This window comes from Cucumis sativus, chromosome 1 (genome assembly GCF_000004075.3).
Source record: "Cucumis sativus cultivar 9930 chromosome 1, Cucumber_9930_V3, whole genome shotgun sequence".
NCBI classification, from domain to species: Eukaryota; Viridiplantae; Streptophyta; class Magnoliopsida; order Cucurbitales; family Cucurbitaceae; genus Cucumis; species Cucumis sativus.
Window position 1 is genome coordinate 10633133 of NC_026655.2, and position 14179 is coordinate 10647311.

At 34.4% G+C, this 14179-nt stretch overlaps 2 protein-coding genes across 2 annotated transcripts; one reads left to right on the forward strand and one right to left on the reverse strand.

The window, feature by feature from the left end:
• The first annotated feature begins 576 nt into the window (after positions 1-576).
• LOC101210424 (protein FAF-like, chloroplastic) lies at positions 577-1347 on the forward strand. Its single transcript, XM_004139537.1, has one exon. The coding sequence runs from the start codon at positions 577-579 to the stop codon at positions 1345-1347; it is 771 nt and encodes a 256-aa protein (XP_004139585.1).
• A 922-nt stretch (positions 1348-2269) lies between these two features.
• Positions 2270-11880, reverse strand: LOC116401791 (N-carbamoylputrescine amidase-like). Its single transcript, XM_031880347.1, has 10 exons — positions 11632-11880; positions 11222-11323; positions 10508-10556; positions 9654-9745; positions 9341-9492; positions 9211-9257; positions 9074-9107; positions 7398-7564; positions 3303-3399; positions 2270-2700 (listed from the first exon to the last, which is right to left on the reverse strand). The coding sequence occupies exons 2-10, from the start codon at positions 11308-11310 to the stop codon at positions 2633-2635; spliced, it is 795 nt and encodes a 264-aa protein (XP_031736207.1). The 5' UTR covers positions 11311-11323; positions 11632-11880; the 3' UTR covers positions 2270-2632.
• Between the last annotated feature and the right edge of the window lie 2299 nt (positions 11881-14179).

Genomic DNA, 14179 nt, shown 5'->3' on the forward strand with positions numbered 1-14179 from the left:
AAAAATAGAAATTAATCTAATACAAGCTTGGCTGAAAAACTCCCATTTTCTCTACGAAACAAAAAATAATGTCTAGAAAAACTCCCTTTACCGTGGCTGAGAATAGATTCAATTATACTCTTAATATCATCCCTTTTTTCAATGTTTTAGTATCCCTCTTATCTGGATTTAGAAAGATGGAAAAAGATTCTCACGCGTTTACACTAATTTAACCTTAAGCACTTTTAACCACTTATGGCTATGTCTTCTGGTTTTAAATAAAACCAACATACACAATAATTTGAATATATTCTAAAGACAATACAAAAACCGATTCATAATAACCACAAAATTTATATTTGGTTCTAAAACCACTCAACCACATTCCACTCAAACCAACAGATCCCCAAAAGCCAGGATCTCTCCCTTCTTTAAGGCAATTTCTTTTGATCAATTCAAACCTCATTACAATCCCAACCTCATCTTCTTCATTTTCCATTTCAACCATATAATAAACAGCACAGTTTATCAACTTCTCTTTCTCTCTTTCTATCTATATATCTCTCTCTCTGCAAACACTGCAGAGACTGGATAGCCATGGCTGCCTGTGGAAGCCTGCAACACATTTTTGAAAACCCATTACCCGAAAATTCAACTCTCTTTGAACACCTCTCATCATGGAACCAGATAATGCCCTTGAAGCCGACCGAACCATCGTCATTTACAGAGATCTTTGGAGAGCTTCATTTCAAAGAGAGTTTCGTTCCCCATTCTTTTTCATCATTGTCGTCTTTGACAGAATCATCGAACTCTCCATCCGCTGTTGATGACATATGGAAAGAACCATCGTCAAATGGTGAACGTGAACCATCCAGCTTCCATAGGAAAAGCAATAGCTTCTCGTCGACCAATTCCGAAAGCTTGCAACTTTGCACAGAAGGGCTTGGATATGAAAGCTTAGATGATGTTGAGGATTTGAAAGGGGTGATGGATGAAAAGGAATGGCAGGAGGATGAAGAGGAAAGGACCTTAAAAAAACAGATTAATTATCCAAATTTGAAGCCTGGAATGATTAACAGGACAAAATTAGCAAATATGGAAGATTTTCCTCCACCAATTTCTTGTATGGGAAAGAGTGGAAAGCCTTGGGTAGGTTTCAAATCTTATAGGTATGGTGGAAGGTTTATATTGAAGGAAGTGAGAGTTCCCACCCACGAATTTCTACATGCTTCCAGAGAAAATGGACGTTTGAAACTGCATATTCTTGTACCAAATGAGCAGACCAGAGAAGGTGAGGATGAGGCCGACGACAACAACAAGAACTGTGAAAATACTATTGGGAAATGTAAGGTTGAAACTAGGCCATGATGAAATAAGAGGCAATCACTTTCTTAGGTAGAATATTTCAAGATTAGACTTGTCAACTTCTCTTCTATAAAATGATGAATATTGTCGTTTGAACCTTCTTTTTCCTACCAGGTTATTGATTGATTGCCTTGTTCCCTAGGAATTATCATGTGCCCAATTCGATTCACTCTAACTTTGATGTTCTCTGTTTCATATTTTACCAAACACCATCTGGAATTCTGGACTAATAAGTAATACCAACTGAATTCCACGGGGCAAAATCATCAGAACTCAATAATTAAGAATGTTGATGATCAATTATGAATTGATCCAAACCTCACAAAATTGGAAGAATTGTAATTCTCAAGACCATTCTTGATATCTACAACAAATAGAATATGGAAACCTCAGCACTACACAGCAAAATAGTCTCTGAAAAGCTGATGATGTTTTTAGAAAATAGCAAAGTTGGAAGAATATAATCCCAAACATTATATTTAGGAAGAATGAAGAAGGTTCAAGAAAACAAAGAAACTAATACTCCATATCACAGTAAATTAATTGAGAAATTTGCACAATAGTTTCTAAAAAACAAGGGTGAAAATTGGGAAGGTATAGAGCTCAAATGTTTTGAACTAGTAGCCAATGAACCTTCAATATGATTGACAAGCAATGCAACTATCTTTCAAAGTTTATTTCATGACCCGTGTTGATTTTGCCTAGTTTGGAACCCTAGATTGAAATAGAGAGAGCAAAGTAGAATAGAAGACTCTTCTACGAGAAAATAACACCTAATATATTTGAGAGTTGAGCGTGTGAAGGAAAAATGGGCCCGTGTTGGTTTATATAAACCAACTTGCTTTTCTTAAGATGAACTGAAAGTATGCAAAGATCACATGAAATCAAAGCCCAAAACTATAGTAATAAAGAAAAAGAGAACTTCTGTAAATATGCGTGCAAATTGAGAACTGTAAGAATCTCCCAGTGTTTGCAGCAGCAAGAAAATTATGAACTAAATGAAATTAGGAACAGAAATCTTGTAAATATATATATATTTCCACTTTCAAAGCTAGATTATTGATTTAATAAATACTTCTTTCTGCAGATTTTAGAAGATAAACAAGGGAAAGAAAGTTGTTTATGCCTTGGACTTCACAACTTCATAGAATAGAGAACTGACAGGGTTAAGATCGAAGTTTACAAAATGGGGTTGATGCCATCTAAAGTCAGAAGCACCTTGTATAGCTCTGGTCGGCGATCGCGAAATACTCCCCAAGCATGTCTCTTGGACTTTATTTTATCCAGATCAAACTCTGCTACCAAAAACATCTTCATCTTTATCATTAGCAGCAGCAACAATTTCTCCAGTTGGTCCTGTTATTAAATAATTCATATTAATATAGAACCTTCTTTTTGTTTCTCTTCTGAAACCAGAAATGGGGCAACCACCCCACCAAACAAAGTAACCTCTACTCATGATTGAAGGAGAGAATATTCTTAATTACCAATTGACCCAAAAGCTTAAGCTACCGGATAATGGTAAATTTAATTATATATCACTAACACTTCCCTTCACTTGTATGTAACGAGGGCTTTAAATATGATAAGGACCCAATAAGTGGAAATGAATATTAATTGGGGAGGAGGAAAGAATAGCATTGCAGATGCTTGAACCTAGAACATCCTGAAGCAACTTGCTTTGATACCATCTTAAATCATCAATTGACTCAAAAACTTAAGTTGATGGGTGAAGGTAAACTTAATTATATATCATAACAAATAATACTTGGAAAGCTCTCTTTTCAAATAAAAGAATCACTGAGAGGATGCTAATGCTAAACCAGCAATGAAATGAACTGTTATGTTCTCCACTCTTAACACCTTCTCACAAATCCAATTGTATTTAAAAAAGAGAAAAAGCATACTTCAGTCCAAGATGTTTCAACTTTGTAGATGACATATTATTTACACAGTACCTGCTATAAAAGAGTTCCCATAAAACGTGATCGTACTTTTTCCATGCTCTGTCTCGATAATCTCTGTTCCAATGCGGTTTGAAGCCACTAACGGCACCTGAAGGTTCTTACATTAATGAGTTTTCTTTATCATACAAAATGCATGTGACTGTGTGGTATAATGAAATATAAGTTTTTTTTTTCTTTTGAGAAACATTTAACAAAATTTCCATTGGTGAGATGAAATTAAAACAAGGCTATAGAAGCCATGTGTTTTATAAGAAAAGCTATTCCAATGTGCAGTAAGAGATGTCAGACTATAGTCATAGAAGTAGGGTAAATTTACACCAAGATATAGAAATATGAATAAGATGTTCCATAAACATAGGGAATGCAATTTTTCTGACAAACGGTGGTTTCATGCAAAAGAGGCAGAAGGGTTGGTTTGTGTCAAGAACAAGAATCGTGTCCGTTCGAGTAAAATCTTCTTTGCTATTTCAATCAGGCCAGCACAAGCTCTACTGAAGTTCAAACTATGCTCCATCTGTAAAGAGGCAAGTTTGTTTTTTTATCTTTATCCAACCTCCATAAGAAGGGACTTTCTAGTCTTTTGCGAGAGTGTCTATCCCCATTTTCAAAACTAACTTCCTAATCTCTAACTGTGCGATTGATGTTCGCTAACTAGGCTGCTTGTTTGGGGCATTCACAAAATATGATGGCCTCATTGGCTTAAAGGGCTCTAAGAGCAGAAATCATTGACGCTCTGTTCAAGGGCGTTTAATAAGACATACCTAATACCAGTCGTCATGGAAATGTTGTCTACAGAGGATGACAACAAAGGATTGTTTTAGGGTGCCAAGGTCAAAAGAAAAGTGGTTGTTGGGTGGCTTTGGAGAGTGAAGAAGAGACATTAGTGCTATTTTGGAAGATGGATTTGTAAGAGGGTGTATTATGGCATGTAAACCTAAAATCAAAAAAGGTAAGTTCTCTCTCTCCTTTCTCTCTTCTTACCCCATTTCGTTCAGTCTGATCTCTTCAACCCATCTTCTGCGGCGATCCTTTGCTTCACCTCCACCCTCCAACATCATGTACAGCTCTTCTTTGACAACCTTCTGACGTTCATTTTTGACACGGCTGAGCTTCTTGACTGTTATACAGTGGAAGTTGTAAGGTTTTTCATTCATACTACTGTGTTTGGATGGAGAATGAACTGAATCCACTTAGAAAACCTTGAAGCTCAGATCATCTTGGTTGTTTCAAAGAATCAATTGAAATGATATTCCGACACCTTGGCAGAGATACAGAAGATCGCTTCTTTCAGAGATATGGAGAGTTCGACCACAAGAGATTGAAGCTATCTATTGGAGATGTCGAGAGTTCCACATTAGAAAAACCAATGAGACCCACACTCCATATAAGATAGATGGGCTACTCCTCTCATTGTCAATTGGTTTTGAGATGGAACCCCACACTATCAAACATGGTATCAGAGCCTATTAAACTCAAATGGGTATTCGGTCCAAGATAGGTGAACCCAAAGCGGCACCATCTTGAGGGGGCATGTTAGAGATGTCGAGAGTCTGACATTGGAAAAACCAAGGAGACCCACGCTCCATATAAGATAGATGGGCTACTTCTTCCATTGTTAATTGGTTTTGAGATGGAATCCCATACTATCAAACACTATCCAAATTCAGTGCCGAGCTGACACCCGTTGGATTCTTTGTTGTGATCTTTGGCCGGCTTCAGGTGCATACTCAACCATTAGGGTTTCCTCAGGGGAAGCCAAAAAAGAGTGATCGTCATTCTTTTAGATGCTGGAAATTTTCTTTTTGAATTTGGAGGACAAGTATTGGGTCCACAAGAATGATGAAGTTTTGAAGGAAGATTTCAGAAGCTTACGGGTTGTTTCAAAACTTTTCATGCATATTGATTGGAGGGATATCATTAAATTCTTGGAGGAACATTTTCAAATCAACACCGGCCTCAATCCTCTGTTTGAGCATAAAGCTTTAATACGCTCATCAAGTGGAAAATTGGAAGACTTGATCAAGAACCGGGGGAAATGGTCGATATGGGCCTTTCTACCTTCTAATCAAAAACTGGAACAAATTCAAGCATGGTAGGTCGGAATTTATTAGAGGTTTTGATGGGTGGATCTCCATCAAAAATCTCCATCTTGATTACTGAACAACGAATATCTTCACTGCAATCGGAAATTATTTTGGAGGCCTTGAAAATATTTCTTTAGACACTATGAATGTGACCAATTTGTTGGAAGCTAAAATAAAAGTAAGACAGAACCTCAGTGGCTTGTTGCCGGCAACTATTGAACTGAAGGATGAAGTCCATGGCAATTTCTTTCTTAAATTTGGTGACACTAATGCTATTGAAGAGACTGCAGCCATTCAGAACACTCTTTTTTATCAGGGATTTTACTAATCCAATTGATTTAGGAAGAATAGATCAAGCATTAAAGGATGAAGGAACAGATTTGAAAGTTCTGAAACCGGAATGGGCATTTCTCAATTCACCCCATTCAAAACCAGATTTTGCAAGGAATCCTTTCAATCAGAGTGTGTTCCTCAATTCAGCACAAGCCTGCCTGGCCGGTGAACCATCCTCATCCTGCCGGAATTCTTCCCCCACTGCATTAAAGTTGAGAAAGTAATTCAAAGGAGGGAAAGCTCTTGCAAAAGTTGAAGAGGCACCGATAAGGAGAGAGACTTTTTCGGCTAGGCCATCTGTCATGCCCAATGAAAAATCAGGACACACGCACACGGTTTATATGAAATTAAATGCGGGTGATACTCCACCGAAAGAAGGCCAAATGGCATCCAATTACTTCCCAAACTTTCCATTTTCTCCCAAGAAACAGTAATTGTCCATTGCCCAAGTAGAGCGGTTAATTTCTTCCTCAACCGACGCTCCAGTGCCCATCAGAATTCCTCCTGGTAAAATCCCATCCACCTATTCATCTTCAGTCTCTCTCTCCTCCACATCTTTCTCTTCCTTGGCAAGATCAAAGTCTAAAATTAAAAACAAAAGGTCAAAAAAGAAAAAGATTCCCTCATCTTTTTAAACCGTTCCCAAAACATTGTTAGAAGAAAGAGATCAAAGGAGGTCACAAGATTAAGATCTTTAAAGGCCAAGTTAACATCAGAACAAAACGCTGATTTGTTGGAGGAAAAATGTGCCCATTCCCATTCTTCATCTCTCTCTAATAGGTCAGAATCCCAAAACTTCCATTCTTCTTCAATTTACACACTATGTTTTCTCCTTTCCTAACTCTAAGATTAAATTCTTGAGAGGTATTCTCAACCACACTCTGACTCCTCCACCCAAATCAAACGTCGATAGAGATGTTGACTCTCCTTTTAGTGTGAGTAGTGAGGAAGATGTTCAATTAGAAAGTTCAGATAAAAAAGAGACTCGGCACTGGAAGGAAACCCCTGGACACTGATCTTAATGCTCTGTTTCCCACCAAGGAAGATTTGATGAATGAAACTCACGTTTAGAACCATCATCACAGTATCAGCCTTGTGAAATTCCAGCACTCTTGAAATCTATTGTTGGCAAGTGCAATTTGACCTTGGCCTAAGTTTTACAAGAGGCATTTGTTTAACTACCTTGACAATGGAACAATGAAATTCAGGTTTGGGTGTTTCAATAAAGGCCGATCAAAATAAAAATTAAGATTGAAAGAGAAGGAGATGTGGATTTTGATCCTAGCTATTCAAAGATAGGCGAATGATTGGCGGCTGATCATGATGGAACTTGGCAGTGAGGAAGTGGGCGGGTACAGGAAGGAGAGGAGTTGAGGGAGATTTTATAGAGACATTTTTCCTTCCTCGTTGTATGAGAATCCAAGGTATTCATGCTTAAGGTAAGTTTCCATATCCAACAAAAGCACAAACAGTACGTTTAAAAGCAAAAACTTTACAACAAACAAAATCAATATTCAAGTTGCTCAATGATTGTTCATTAGTAGGCCAAGGGGGGATCCAGAAACGACAACTCATTCAAGGCCCTCAAACACAGCAGATAACTAAAAAAGAAACTAATTCTTAAGCTAATTTAATGTATACTTAGGTATATTTTCGTCTAGAAACTTACCACATTAGCACCAGCATGCCCTTGCATTACACGTTTCCAGTGATTGCAAGAATCAAGTCCTTGATCTTGAGGTTCGGAACCAATAGCTGTTGGATAAAACAATATCTCCGCACCTTGAAGAACCATTGCTCTTGCTGCCTCGGGAAACCACTGATCCCAGCAAATTGCTGAAGTAAAAGTGATTTTAAACGATTAAATTTTCTCAAGTATGACATGCACTTCTTAACTTCTAAAAAACTACATGTTACCTCTAACAGTCAAGTTTCTCTTTTTCAAATTAGACCATAAAGTTCTTGTTTTAGAAGTACAATCAAGTATAAAAATGGAATTGTCCTCACTAATTAGCACCAACCAGATGAAACATTGATATATTTTATGTTTGAATGTTGAACGTTGAATAAAAAGAAAAAAGAAAAAAGAAAAAAATAAGCTTAAATCTATAAAATAAAATGCAAAATTTTCTAAGCTCTTTTCATTTCATCGATGAAAAGCCTTGTTTACATTTGGGCTTAGTACATTTTATTTTAAGATTAATAAAGCAAAAACCCTTATAATTATTTTTTACAAAGATAATTAAACAACCTCAAGGCCTAGGTTTTTGAGCCTTAGGGCAAGTGTTCTCGTTCTTTTGTGTGTCTTGCGTTTTCAAGGTGAGGCGCCAGACCCTATACACACCTAGGAGGGCTTTCTAAAACACAGGTAATAACAAAAGTCAAGATATCTGCCAGTTCAGAATTAGTGCTTCTGTAGTTTGGATGGGTTTTATATGTATTTCTGCCGTTATGTTTTTACTTTTCAGCCTTGCTTTTATCTACCGTAGGTAGCTTCTGTTGTTATTTTGGTTGTTACTTTGATCTTTTCACGTCCTTAGTATTGTTCTTGTACCAGGTCTTTTCTTTGTATTTTGGATAAGATGAGGGTGCTATGGGGGTGTCAACCAAGTTGAGATGTTCGGGTGCACCTAGTGATCGTAGCTCTATCTATCTATATATCTCTCTCTCCCCTTTCTTGGCTTCCCTATTATTCTTATTGTATAGCTCTCTTGTACATTGAGTTTATTAATATTAAAGAAGCTTGTCTCCTTTTCAAAAAAAAACAAAAGTCAAGATATCTATTTATCCACTACTCTTATGTCTTAGATTCAAAATCATTCTATTGCAAATTTTCAACTGACATGGTGTCTTCTTTAATTAGCCTCGTTGGCTTTTAGAAAATTATTGGATGCCAATTGAAAGAAAAGGAGAGTTCCTATGAGCAGATGCATAAAAGATAAAAGATCGGTAGGAACATTAAATAGTTCGAGGATATGTCAAAAGAAAGCAAGGGAATGTAGGAAGTGTTAATTTTATCAGAGCTCTCTTTCAAAATTATTAGAATTACAATGTTTATCAATGACACCTGGACCATTCCCTTGACTTTCTTGTGTTGATTACTAATCACCTTCATTGTCTTATCTGACAAATGAAAGTTTTGTTTCTTAAAAAAATAAATTAATCAATTTATTCATCAATCAACAAACACCATACATTTCCTTATGATTTAACTTTGCTCTAGTAGTGAACAGTACAGACTAGCTATAGTGTCTGAAATGATCAAGGACCAAGCCAAGAACTTTTAAAAGAGTAGACAAAGCTATAAAATTATAGATTAGTGAAAGAAGTAAACAAATATCTCACCAACTCCAATTTTCGCAAACTTTGTCTGAAAAACCTGTTCAAGCATCAAAAAGGCTCACGATGAGCTCCACTTGTTAATTAATTCAATTCATTTACACATAATGTGTAGACTACGAAGAATAAAGACAAGTACTCACTTTAAACCCAGTGTCACCAGGATTAAAGTAGAACTTCTCCTGGTAGCCTGTAGAAAAATCATGTTAAATATAAAAACAACAAGAAGTAAACACACGAATTTTTGTGAACTGAACTTATGCTTTTCTCTACCTGGTCCATCCGGGATATGGGACTTTCTGTAAAGTCCAAGATCTGACCCATCAGCATCAATTATGGCTATGGAGTTATAATGGGCATTATTAGCTTCCTCAAAGAAACTAACAGGAATTACCACACCTAACTCTTTTGCAAGTTGTTGCATCCTAAACAAAAGGCAGATAGTGAAATAAGTTTGACAGAAAAGTATACATAAGAGATGATGCCATGAATGAATCTTTGTCCTTCTGCTATGAGGTCTAGATAAAGTGTAGCCCTATCCTAAATGCCAACATAAAGAGATGGGTCATTGGCCATTTAGCTTTACCTAAGAATTGTAGGATGGCCTTTATAAGGCTTAGCTCGTTGAATAAAATCCTCCCTTTGTGCCTGGCAGAAGTAGTAACCTTCAAACAGTTCCTGGGGAAATACAGCTAGTTGCTATCAGTTGAGTACGACGAAAAAGAATCACCTATCTCGTCTGTCAGGATCTTTACAATAGATGAGCAAGAAGACAGCAACATGATAAAACCCAACCAGACACTCTCTGAATTTATGCATCTGCTGCAGTACCATTTGTTTCAGGCTCTCATATATGTCCTTTTCCTTTAATAACATATTGGCTTTGAATTGTGTTGTTTGATAGGTTCATTGGCTCCTTGCTTCAATTCTAGGTTGTACAAGTTTAATAGAATGCCTTTGTCTGGAAGCAACTTTTCTGGATGATTTCTTCACAGTTTTTGAGGTCTAGGATGTATTTTCTCATAAATATTTCTAATGAAACCGCTTCCAGTTAAATACTGGTCTTTTTATCCTTTTAAAGCATTCAGTCCAAGGTAGAGTGTTACTTTGGCCTCTTGATTTGAAAAGATCAATTGTGTGTGATGTCTTAAAGGGAGGAAATCCCTATTTCTCATAGCCTCCTTGATTTAAAAATGATGTCAAATTTTTGGACCATTTGTTTATTCACTGGTAATTTGCAAAGAGGGCATGCTTCAAGCGGCTTTCCTAGTTTTATTCTTCATCCATTTCTCATACGAGACAGCTTTAATTTTTATGAAATTTTTTAGCAATGCTCTATAACTAAATTCTAAAATACATAATTAATAAAACAAGCATCAATGCAAAAAACTTAACATTTCAAAGGGAAAAGTTCATAGGTTTAGTTTCTAATTTGTATACCTGAATTAGTATTATGTTTGCACCCTTTGCATGAGCTGATCTAACTAGCCTGCAAAGAATTAAACGTCCAAGCTGTATCAAAGATATACAGAAAAACCAAATCCAAACAATACCCAAAGGTAGCCTTCAGGTGGAAGCACTAACATAAAACATAAAGGGGACATCATTCGAAGGTAGCCTTCAAGTGGAAGCATTAGCATAGAACAAATGAATGTGTATATATACATGAAAGTTGAATGAATTCTCAAAATCAAGGTTGAAGGTTTAATACCAGGTTGTACTAAAAAATCTCAGAAAGAAAGAGTATAGAGGAGAAATCTGATAAGCTCACATGTGATTTACCCAGATTCATTGCCAAAGAAAGTGATGCAGAAAAAAAATAAAAAAAATAAAACCAAATTATAAATACAGAAAATAAATAAATAAATAAAACCAAATTGTAAATACAGAAAGTCCTCTCTGCAATCAAATACAAATTACAAACTAATATTCATCAGCCATGATAAGATAATCCTGAAGATAACAAGAAAAAGAACCCATTTATCACAGTCCCTTAAAATTTGAACCAATCACCTTACAGTAACAACCAAAAGCAAAGAGAAGCAAAACAAATCAACGCGATGAAAAAGTAAGCAGCGATTGAAGCTTCTTCAAGGAAGTGGAGTAAGCAATAGAAATCCCAAGTAAAAAAAGCATTGAGAAAAAGAGAAAAACCTTTCGGCGGTGTTAACATTAGTAGAGATTTCGTCCGTACAGGCAAATTGCATGGCTGAAACTGCAACCGCTTTTCTTGGCGTCGCCATGTTGGTTTCTTCGCTGTGTAGGTTGATGAAGAAAGAGTATGAGTCCCTCTTTTTCTATACCAAATCCCAACTTGAAAACACTGGATATGAAATCATTTCATCCGTTTGGGTTGAATACAAAAAAAAAAAACAGAATTTAAAATTTGTTTTGATACAATACATTTTAAACAAATTTGCCATTTGTTGAATTATAGTTGGAAAACACAAAGAAGAGAAAGAAGATACCGAGACGGAAAATTGGGAGGATTGATATGTCGAGAACAGGAATTTGGTGCATAAGACTTATAAGAAAATGAAGAACAGAGAGAAAGATTGACAGACCTTGAGAAGGAGTTTTGCAGATTGGCGCTGGCAGTGGGAGGTTGTAGTAAAGATTCTTTTTGCTTTTAGTAGTGAAATATTTGAGTGGCCTCATTTTGTTACCTTTGACTACAAACTATATGTGGTTTCATTTTCTTTTTCAAATGAGTTTTGATTCTATTTTGGTTTGGAGAGAAAGAATGGATTGGTTAGTTAAAAATCCGATCCCTAATCAAATATTTCTCAGCCAGGTAGATGGGGGTAGGAAATCAAAGAAAGAATGGGTTTAAAAATTGAAGACAAATGAGCAGAAGCATAGGCAGTGAGGTTATGGTATGGTTTGATTTATTAGAAACTCTGTAGAACAATTTAAGACTCCCAATTTTTTATTTTAATCATTAATTTCAGTTAAAAATAATAATTTTGAAGAAAAAAAATTAAGTAAATTTAGGGTGAGGGGTTGAGACTACTCAAATAACTTTCACCAAAACAGACCCAACTAATTTATTACATTCCATTTAGGTAGTTGTAATTCATAATCGTTTTGATAATAATAATTAAAGATATAACAACATTTAAAAAAATTTACAAATATAGCAAAATTATTGTTGATAAACTTGTATTGCCGAGAGGCTCGGATGTGTCTATCCGTGATAGACCTATATTTGTAACATAATCTATCAGTGATAAACTTCTATCATTGATAGAATTTGACCAATTTTGTTATATTTGCAATTTTTTTTAAAATGTTGTTATATATTTAATTATTTTGAATCTAATTATTAAATTTGCAACTACCTCTTTATTTAATTATTTGAATACTCTTCGGTTGTTCGTTCATTCCTCTTCTTTGTTCGAACTTTTTTTAAAATAGTAAATCTTGAAACATATGTCAAAAATAGAGTGAATACAAAATTATGGATAAAATAGGTGAAGTCGTGTAGGCCGTCCACGACTTTCATGCAATGAACCTCACATATTCTATTTTCTATTTTATTTATATATATATATATATTACATTGGCCCACACTTTCTTATTTTCTCATTATTTATATATACATCTCACACATTCTACTTTTTCTCGTTATTTATATATATATATATATATATATATATATTAAACATTCAAATTCTAAAAATATATATGTGTGTGGGTATGTATATATAAATCATGAGAAAAAGTATAATGTGTGGGACTCACGCATAATGTATATAAATAATGATAAAATAATAAAGTGTGAAGTCCAATATAATATATATATATATATAATAAAATAGAGAGTAGAAGATGTGTGATCCACCACAGGAAAGTTCTTTCTTCATTTCCTTCCTATGTTTCGATCTTTTCTATTTCTTTCTTTGGTTTGTTTGTTAACCAAGTTTATTTATATCTAAGCTTTTAAATTGAGTTTAGACTTCATCTTTCTTTTTATAAAAATTTAGAGAAAACACGGGCTTTTAAAATGTAATTTTACACAAATGAGTCAAAATCTCACTAATTTTCTTAAATAAGATTTTGATATATTGATCATTTTGTTCTTCACATTAATTATAAATATTCTTTGTTTTTTAAAAGATATATAATATAATACCATAATTATTTTATATCACATTTACCATGTATCTTATAACTTACTTATTTAATGTATTAAATAAATAATATCTTTATTTTCATTTAATTATAGAATATCACTTATTAGAGATTCATTTTAAATATCTATAAAATCAAGGAAATTTTGAAAAATAGCGGATTCTACGAAATATTTACAATGTATAGTAAATTCTATCACTACAACATATTAATGACTATTTGTAAACACACATATATTTCTATTGTTTCTTACTTATTGGAACTCTTCGTTTAAATAAGATCGAATATTGTCTGCTTTAGTCTTTCATCGAAAATCGTTTGCTCTACCCGGTAGATTTACACATAAAATAGAAGAATGATGCTTCCCGTAGATTTTCAAATGCAGAAGACCATTGTTTGGAAGTTTATTCAACAAGGGAGGTTTTCCCAAAATTTGAATGTAGTTTTTTCCAAAATTGTTCCATGTTTCCATTTTCTTATGTGATGGTCCACTTTTGTTATTTCATTTTTCTATTTCTTTAATATATTACTAATAATAAAGGTGGATAATTTGGTCATTTTGGCTCTACATTCGGTTAAAATTGAAATCAAACATTTATGAAATATTTGATAACATCAAGTCCAACTTACCCTATTTAGGCTATAGTAGTTAAAACCTTTGTAACCTTTAGAACAAGTTCTTTAATATAAATTTTCCATTCATATTTTCCCCCTCCATTTTTTAATTAAGAATACTTTTACTAAATTCAAGGATTTTTTTTTTTTTTTTACTTTTTCATTTGTTTACACCCTTTTTAAATTTTAGATGTTGAATATGCATTATTTAGTGAATTTTTTTAGTCACTTTATTCCTTTTTTACTAAGATATTTCATGTTTTCTATATTATTTTATTTAGTTCATATTAGTTTGATTAGTTAATTTTTCAAACGATTTAATGGCTAAAATACCAACCAATCATTTATGCATCACATCCATCT